Source organism: Rutidosis leptorrhynchoides, chromosome 5, assembly GCF_046630445.1.
Source record: "Rutidosis leptorrhynchoides isolate AG116_Rl617_1_P2 chromosome 5, CSIRO_AGI_Rlap_v1, whole genome shotgun sequence".
Lineage (NCBI taxonomy): Eukaryota > Viridiplantae > Streptophyta > Magnoliopsida > Asterales > Asteraceae > Rutidosis > Rutidosis leptorrhynchoides.
Genome location: NC_092337.1, coordinates 68,115,084 through 68,125,289, shown reverse-complemented (window position 1 = coordinate 68,125,289; position 10,206 = coordinate 68,115,084). Strand labels below are relative to the sequence as shown.

The 10,206-nt window shown below is 32.5% G+C and overlaps 1 protein-coding gene across 1 annotated transcript; it reads right to left on the bottom strand.

Annotated features, from left to right (window-relative positions):
• Positions 1-9,100: 9,100 nt before the first annotated feature.
• LOC139848726 (uncharacterized) lies at positions 9,101-9,535 on the bottom strand. The gene has a single exon (XM_071838432.1). The coding sequence runs from the start codon at positions 9,533-9,535 to the stop codon at positions 9,101-9,103; it is 435 nt and encodes a 144-aa protein (XP_071694533.1).
• Positions 9,536-10,206: the final 671 nt, after the last annotated feature.

The window sequence follows — 10,206 nt, the reverse complement described above, 5'->3', positions numbered from 1 at the left end:
AAATGGGATTTAATTTAAAGTTAATGGTCACAGAGTTAAACATTACATACATGGTCCGATGGAAGTCGAAAACGAAGTTAATCACAATTTCGACACCACAGCTAACTAAGTGTGGGGAGAATCAAGTCTTTAAAGGATAATATGTATTTCTGTTAGAGTTAGATTGTCTGTTTTCGTGTAGTTCTCGAAAATGGAACCCGAATGGTCTTTCCCTAGCAGACCCTAAAGAACTAGTCTTCTCCCCCCATTCTGAATTTTTATTTTTTTTAGGTTTTTACGAAATGAAGACTGCCTGTGAGCTAAACCATGGTCTAATGCTACACGCTTTGATCACTAAACGTAATAACGACATACTCCCGAGTGAAATAGTATCAGTAATCAGAGAAATAATGGACGGAGTTAGAAAAGAATCCAGATGCGAAGATAATAAGTTACAATTTGGTAAAGGAAAATCAAAATCCGCAGCGAAAAGAAGAGCACGACACCTAGAAAGATGTCACAAATGCGGAAAATGGTCACATGGAGGTAAATGTTCAAATAATCAAACCTATTCAAATACCGAATTTGTTACTTTATGCAGAGACGGACCGTTCATATGTTTAGAAGAAAAGACACTGAATGCTCGAGGTTACGCCTATGTAGCCATGGAAAACCAATTAAACCGACTATCTTATGAATGGGATAGATCATATAACTAAGAAATCTATTTCACAGGTCTGTCTGTACAGTTTTTATTTTTATTTTTATTTTTAACCTTTTGATAATAAACGCTAATTTATTCGCTAAAAAGTATTAAATTGGTATTGAATAAAATTAGGTTTGGCGACCGAAATTATTGATATCATTCAAAAATTTATTACATCACTGCGAAATTTAACGTTTATTCTTAAGGTATAAATATCTTTAATCAATCAACCCAAAATATTTCAAAAATTCGTCATGAGTTAAATTAGGTCTTGGAACCGAAATTACTTTACCGAAAAGAGGGGCGCATATTTTTGATAATATTTGATTGATTAAAGTGGGATAAAAAGACAAAAAGATTTTTAATTTTATTTTTACCATGTTTTTAAAATTAATATTTAAATCTTAAATTAATATTGTAAACTTTATAAAAATAATATATTTAAAATTGTAAATATTTGAACCATAATATAAGTTTGATATGAATTTATAAATTTTTAAATTAAGTTTGGTGTGAATTTTTAATTTTTAAAATATTAATTTTTAATTTTATGCATTTCAAATTTTAAGTTTGGTGTGAATTTTTAATATTAATTTTGAATTTTATATTTAAGTTGTGTGAATTTAAAAACAAAAATTTACTTTATCTCATTAAGTTAAGAATATGATTTTTAAAATTCGTCGTAAGTTGAAGACTAGGTCTTTGAACCGAAATTGCTTTACCAGAGGTAGGGACGAGAACTTTTATTATCATTATTTTTAATCTTATTGAATTAAATTATGCCAAAAACATTGAAAAAACCCCAAAAATCTTAGCTTTTAAAACAATCGCTACAAAAAGACAAATTTTAAAATTTTGTCGAAGGACGGACTAGGACATCGATCCGAAACGACCTCGTCCTAAATAACAAGGGAAACAAAATTTTAAAATTAATTTCTTAATTGTTTTCAAAAGTTAATGATTAAAAAAAAAAAAAAAAACAAACTCCGCGAGTTGCGGAGTTTGAAGAGTATTTCACCGCGACTCGCGGAGGGACCGAAAATCAGAAAAAAAATAAAAGAGCTGAACGATCAGTTTATGGACACACAACTCCACAACTCAAAAACACAGCAGCGAAAAAACCCCGAAAAAACCCGAAAAATACACCCCAAAATTAAAATTTTTAACCGTTAATCACCAAATCTTTTGCTAAAATCATGTTGAGAAGGATGCTATCTAAGAATTACTCAAGAAAAACGGTAAATTTCTACACCTAAACACCATTTAATTCGAAATTTGATGTTCTTGAGCAATTTTTCCCCAATTTGATTGTGATGCTTTTTAGTGTAATTATGCTTAAATTGTTTATGTATTATGCTTGTATAACCTAGATTGATGCTGTTTAACATGATTAGAAGCCTTAAACTTCAAATTTTGAATAATCTAGGGTTTGTGTTCTTGAGCAAATTTGGGGCTTTTTGATATAAACAGGTTATGGCCGATTTTTGTCATGAATTGTTGCTAAATTGAGTAGTGTAACATGTCTAGGTAGTTAAATGATCCAAACTTTGAGCCTAAACATGATTTTGAGAATTAAAGTGGACTTTTTCAAGTCTAAAATTCATAAACTTGATTTTTGAAAGATAATGCCATTTGAGACTTGTTTAATTGCTAGTAATGATTATTTTGACATGTTATTTGAGTTGAATGCTTATGAACTTGGCGAAAATTTTCGTATATGCTTATTTGAAAAAGTGTAGATTTGATAAAAATGTGAAAATGAGCTTAAGTTTGATATAAATTGATAATGTCATTGTAATTATTTTGATTGATGATTTTGCTGACACTAATGCATATTTGGATGCACAAAATTTGTGTTTGATGTGTTTTGCAGAATGAACGGGGTGAATCTTCATCCCAAGCCCGCAATGCTCCTGCTGAGAATTTGGAACAACAGGAGGTGGATAACTACTACAAGCAGGATGTACCTCATCCAGTCATGACCTTTTCTGATATGCACTTGGAAGAGTTGCACCCGAACCTGAGATTTGACAGACTTTGGGTAGATTATCCAAAATATCAACGGGGTTTGCATACTCTTCATTCTAAGGTTGTTGAGGTACCGAGGGTCATAGAATGGGGACCCTTAGAAGCTGTAGAATTGGCCGGGCCAATTAGGGAATTACTTGTACAGAGGTATGGTAATTCTTCTTTTAATGACTGGATATGTTTATTCACCATACGTAGACCTGTATATAAAGTATGGTGTGAAGAATTGTTATGTAGTATAGAGTTGAATGATCGGGTAGCTAGTTTAACCGATCGTTCTTTTATTAGATTTTTGTTAGGCGGTTCGATGCGCCACATGTCTTTACTGGACATGGCTCAGGCTTTACGTATATATACGCCTGAGGAGTTAGCGTCTGCCGATTGTAGAGGATTGATACTAAACGGTAGAAAGATAGATGAAAATTTTGATACACACGGTGTGTGGAGTCAAATGACAAGCCATCACCGTTTCAAAGGGGGAAATTACTCTTATTTGGATATAGATAGAGCCGAATTAAGAGTGATACATAGGTTTTTAGCTAATTCGATTACACAAAGGGGTAAGAACAAGGAAAAAGTAAATGAACAGGATTTGTTTTACCATATGTGTATTCGAGACCCACAAAGCGCTGTAAGTATACCATATTGTGTGGGTTATTATTTATCAGCTATGGTTCGGGGGATGCGACCACATAGCATAATAGGAGGTGGTATTTTTATTACTTTGATTGGTGAATATCTCGGTGTGGATATAAGTCGGGGGGGGATTATTACTAGAAGAGCCGGAACCCCGCGATACTATAGGTTTAAATGTATACCATGGTGCGAAAGTTTTGAAGAGGCGAAATAACGCCGCAGTACGATACCATGGTAGACATCCACAGGTGGAGAGAAACCAGCAACAAGGTAATGTAGGGGGGGAATGAGATGCAAGAAATGCATAGGTTTATAGCTTCTCAGGAATACGAAAATGCTAGACAGAGAGCATTTGAAGATTGGCAAGTTCATCAGAACCAGATCATAGCTCATTGCCAACATATAGGTAGAAACTATATTCCTTCACCGAAACCCATCTTCCCTCCTTGGTCTATAGAGATGCAGCCACCGTATCCTACGTATGACCCTGCCGAAGCATTCTATAGCACTTATGGTTATGCCTGGAACCCCTATTGGTACCAATATCATCCTTAGTTTACTTATTATTTTTTTTTATTTTGTAATTTGTAATTATTGATACGTTTAATACTTTTGTTAATATTGTAATCATTTTTATAATTATCTAACTTTTATTCTTAGATTTTAATAATTTTTGAATGTGGGGTAATATACCAAACTTCAAAAATATGTATATATGTTTGCAGTTTATCTTATGTACACAACAGGGTAAAACAACGCATTTTCAAAGACTGGCATTAAGTTCAGCAAAAGCAACTAATTTTGACGACAAGATGCGAAATATATGTGAAATAACAACAAGACGGAATGAACAAATGATGTGCACCATTTATCATTCAGCAAACAAACGCCAATATATTTGGAAACTTTGGTAAAATTTAATCATTTTCACACTAATCACCCTCAATAATTTAAATTGTTACTGATTTCTTGCAAATGAGGGCATTGCAAGATCTTAAGTGTGGGAAGGGGTTAAATTCTTTCGGATTTTAAAAATTTTTACTTTATACACTTGGTTACCATTAAAAATACTAGTAAAGCAGTAGTTGTATTAGAATCTAGTGCTCTCTGATAAAAAAGAACAGCCCTAGACTTATATACTGACTACCCAATTCTAGTAAAATTTTTCAAAATTTTCAATTAAATGAATTCAAAATCATGTTTATACATATTTATGAACGATAAAACTAGGTTTTAACACCGAAATTATTGTTACCTCGGAAAGAACATAAATTGAGAAACAAACTAAAATGTTAAAATTCATTTAAAATGGAATAGAGGACGATAAAAAGGAAAATAAAAGCCAAGTGTGGGAAAATTTACCAAGTTATCTTAAACATATGTCACATATATCTGTAACAAATAACTGAAAATACTTTTGCTTTGGACTAAACTAAACTGTTTTACCCGATGAAAGAAAAGAAAAGATGGATCTACACGATGAATCAATTCCATCATTAAAAGGAAGTAAAGTCTTCTGAAAAAGACACGCGCTTCTTGATTTAGGTCATGAAGTTGTCGTCCAGACCAGCTGTAGGTTGACGAAAAATCTAGAAAAGTCATCACTAAAATCAGCAGGAAATCCACGGACCTCAGCATTAAACAGGGTCGCCATGTGGTCAGATTTATCCTAACCATGAGAAGGATTTATCTCGTACAATGGGGAGGCACCGTGCAAATTAGCTTGATAAGACTAATGAATCAGATCCCCAGAAAGGATAATCTCCTTAAAGATTAAAAATCAGCTTTTAAGACTGATATTACTCAATCCTTGAGATTGACCTTAAAGATTGAGAATTACAAACTCATGGAATTCGATGATATCTAAACTCGAGCTTGAACGAGAAAATATTTTGATCAAAATTACAAACCGATTTGTTTTCTGAAAACCCTATTTTCAATGCGTTCATTACCATTGAACGTAAAATCCTAGGAATTCACCTGGAATTTATTAGGTCACCTGAACTAAATCGGGTGTCAACCGTAAGAACGGTGGTTGCATAGCATGGTCAAAGTCAGGACCTTGTGCCAGACCGAAAAATTCCTAGGGTGAGCTTTACTATTGCTCCTACAAAGGATAGTAATTGCGTCCGACACGTTATAAACCATAATTAAAAGCATGTCAGGGGACATTGCCTTAACAGTTGCTTGTTCAACGCTTTCCTTTACAACCGGACGGTAGTTTACCGAAAGGTAATATACGGGACAAGTAAACTGGACGTGTTGCTTTCCAAATACAAGGTTAGCAAGTGGGTGATACAAAACCATAAGTTTTGAGCTAAAATTTTCAAATCTGAAACCCACCAAACCCACAAAAATATTTTGCAAACACCGGTAAAGGGTTATTCCGGAAAACTTATCTAGGGTAAAAACTAGATTTAATTTTCAAAAGATCAAATGTTTTCATAAAGATCCAATTTCCTTAATGGATCTAATTTTTTATAGTCATGTGGGACTGTAAACCATATCGTTACTACCATTGTTTATACCGCCATATAGAAATCACTGATGTACAAAGTGTGAAGAATAAAGAAGTGATTCTAGTATTTCAAGACAATATTGCTTGAGGACAAGCAACGCTCAAGTGTGGGAATATTTGATAATGCTAAAAACGAACATATATTTCATAGCATTATTCCTCAAGAAAGACAAGCTTTTAGTTGCAATTGTTCTATTTACAAGTGATATTCGTTTAAATAATAAAAGGTGAAGACAAAAGACAGATTCGACGAATTGAAGACGCAAACGACCAAAAAGCTCAAAAGTACAAAAGACAATCAAAGAGGTTCCAATTATTGATAAGAAATGTCTCGAAATTACAAGAGTACAAGATTCAAAATGCAAAATACAAAATATAAAATTGTACGCAAGGACGTTCAAAAATCCGGAACCGGGACCAGAGTCAACTCTCAACGCTCGACGCAACGGACTAAAAATTACAAGTCTACTATGCACAAGAATATAATATAATATATAAATAATTATATTAATTATTTTTATTTTATATTTATATATAAAATCCGTCGGCAAGAAAGACTCCAAAAGATGTGAGCTGTAATTTCAATCTCCGCGACTCGCGGAGTTTGAAGGCCAAAAAGGCCGCGAGTCGCGGAGCCCCAATTTCAGAAACTTCCTATAAAAGCAAACGAATTCTGATCGAAAAAACCACCAAATATATCCATCTCTCTATCTATATCGTATATATTTATATTTATATTTTAATTTTAATTTTAATTTTAATTATAATTCTAATAATAAGGGTATGTTAGCGAATATTGTAAGGGTGTAAGTCGAAATTCTGTTCGTGTAACGCTACGCTATTTTTAATAATTGTAAGTTATGTTCAACCTTTTTACATTAATGTCTCGTAGCTAAGTTATTATTATGCTTATTTAAAACGAAGTAATCATGATGTTGGGCTAATTACTAAAATTGGGTAATTGGGCTTTGTACCATAATTGGGGTTTGGACAAAAGAACGACACTTGTGGAAATTAGACTTTGGGCTATTAATGGGCTTTATATTTGTTTAACTAAATGATAGTTTGTTAATGTAAATATAAAGATTTACAATTGGGCGTCCCTATAAATTACCATATACACTCAATCGGACACGATGGGCGGGGTATTTATATGTACGAATAATCGTTCATTTAACCGGACACGGGAATGGATTAATAGCCACTAGAATAATTAAAACAGGGGTGAAATTACATTCAAGGGTAGTTGGTGTAATTGTTAACAAAGTAGTAAAACCTTGGTTTACACGCAGTCGATAACCTGGTGTATTCATTAAACAAAGTATTAAAACCTTGTTACAATTCGAATCCCCAATTAGTTGGAATATTTAACTTCGGGTATAAGAATAATTTGATGAGGACACTCGCACTTTATATTTATGACTGATGGACTGTTATGGACAAAAACCAGACGGACATATTAAATAATCCAGGACAAAGGACAATTAACCCATGGGCATAAAACTAAAATCAACACGTCAAACATCATGATTACGGAAGTTTAAATAAGCATAATTCTTTTATTTCATATTTAATTTCCTTTATTTTATATTTAATTGCACTTCTAATTATCGCATTTTTTATTGTTATTATATTTAATTGCATTTTTAATTATCGTACTTTTTAATTATCGCAAGTTTATTTTATCGCACTTTTATTATTCGCAATTTCATTATCGTTATTTACTTTACGCTTTAAATTAAGTCTTTTATTTATTTAATATTTTACATTAGGTTTTAACTGCAACTAAAGTTTTAAAATCGACAAACCGGTCATTAAACGGTAAAACCCCCCCTTTATAATAATAAAATTACTTATATATATGTTTGTATTTTTATAAAAGTAAATTAATATAGCGTTGAGCTTTGTTTAAAGATTTCCCTGTGGAACGAACCGGACTTACTAAAAACTACACTACTGTACGATTAGGTACACTGCCTATAAGTGTTGTAGAAAGGTTTAAGTATATCCATTCTATAAATAAATAAATATCTTGTGTAAAATTGTATCGTATTTAATAGTTTTTCCTAGTAAAATATAAACTATTTTTTATACACCTCGCATAACATCAATAACTTAGCTACGAGACATTAATTTAAAAAGGTTGAACATAACTTACAATGATTAATAATAGCGTAGCGTTACACGGACAGAATTTCGACTTACACACTTACAACATTCGCTAACATACCCTTATTATTAATCTTAAATTAAAATTAAAATTAAAATTATAATATAATTATATATATTGAGAGAGAGATTAATGAAAAAGGAGTACACAAAACGTCCGAAAAATGCTGAATTTATAGATGTGGCCTGACTTTAGCCACCATGCGATCACATGGGATATAGGCTTTTTGGCCATGCGATCGCATGGCCTGGGAATCCTGCTCACATTCGTTTGTCTCCTAGTTTGCCGACGGTTTTATTAAATAATATAATATATATATATAATTTTAAGAATTAATTATATATTATATTATATTCATGTGCATAGTTGACTTGTAATTTTTAGTCCGTTGCGTCGAGCATTGAGAGTTGACTCTGGTCCCGGTTCCAGATTTTTGAACGTCCTTGCGTACTATTTAATATCTTGTACTTTGCGTTTTGCGGCTCGTACTCTTGTAATTTTGAGACGTTTCTCATCAATAATTTGAACCACTTTGATTGTACTTTGTACTTTTTAGCTTTTTGGTCGTTTGCGTCTTCAAATCGTCGAATCTGTCTTTTGTCTTTACCTTTTATTATTTAAACGAATATCACTTATAAATAGAACAATTGCAACTAAAAGCTTGTATTTCTTGAGGGATAATGCTATGAAATATATGTTCGTTTTTGGCATTATCAACAGTCTACTACTCCTCACGATTAGCCCATACATGTTCAACCAAATCCGATCGTAGGCCCTCATGCACTTCCCTATCGCGTAACTCTTTCGTCATTCGTCTGTATGTTTCACACCTCTCGATTCAAGTTTTTTGCGTATTAGCAACGGGTTCATAAACTCAATCATTTTTGGTTAGGTTAAAACCATTATCTTCAACAATTATATTGTGTAAGATGATGCACTTATACATTAACTGTTTCATGACATTGATGCTATAAGCTCTTGCCGGTTATTATAGTATATGCCAACGCCCTTTTAGAATACCAAAAGTGCTCTTAATATCCTTGCATGTTGCTGCTTGTTTCTTCTAAAAGTAAGTACATTTTTGATCATTTGCACTTGAAAACGTCTTAACCAATGATACCCACCCGAGGTATATATCGTCGGCAAAGTAATATCCTCTTTTGTACTCAACACCATTTGCAGTAAAAGGGATGTCTTCTATTTCTTCATTAAGCATTGAGTTGAAGAGATCACTAGCGCTCAAGACGTTTAAATCGTTATCTGAACCCGAAACACCAAAGAAAGCATGCCAGATCCAATTATCATATGAGGCTACGGTTTCAAGCATAATAGTTGGAAATTTGTGATCGCCTCGAGTAAATTGAGCTTTCCATGCAACGGGACATTTTCCCCATGCCCAATGCATACAATCTATGTTTCTGATCATTCCAGGTAAACCATGAATTTCTTCATGAGCCTTATACAATCGTATGATATCATCCTTGGAAGGCTCTCGCATATAATCTGTGACAACCCGTAAATTTCTGAACAAATTTAAACTTTAATCTTTATATGTTTTCGACACGATAAGCAAAGTCTGTAATGTTGAATCTCAAAAATTTTAAACTATGTTCATACATTCATTAAACCTTGACCAAACCCTGACGATTCACGAACCATTATAATTGGATTGGAATATATACGTGTGATGACCCGGAAAATTTCGACTAATTTAAACCAATTCTCTATATGATTTAATATTATGTATATATATATATATATATATATATATATATATATATATATATATATATATATATATATATATATATATATATTATAAGATGTACAAGTAAAACACTAATTGCTACTGTAAAAACGACTTTGCTACAGTAAAATACTATTTGCTACAGTAAAACACTATTTGCTACAGTGAACACTATTTGCTACAGTAAAATACTATTTGATGTCGACGAACTAGCAAACAAAAACGGAAAAGGCGGCCATGCGATCGCATGGGAAAAACACTGAAAACTCATGCGATCGCATGAGTTACAGTAAATGGTAAAGTACTATAAAAAGCCAGCTTGTTCGACGAAAAATTTCACAAATATATTTCTGTAATTTATTTATAATTATAATTTTAAACTTAAGTTTAATAATAATTAGGTATATACGAGGGTGTTTTTA

Bases quoted from the DNA above. Each gene is read 5' to 3' on its own strand.
- LOC139848726 (XM_071838432.1), bottom strand. From the start codon at position 9,535: ATGCGAGAGCCTTCCAAGGATGATATCATACGATTGTATAAGGCTCAT.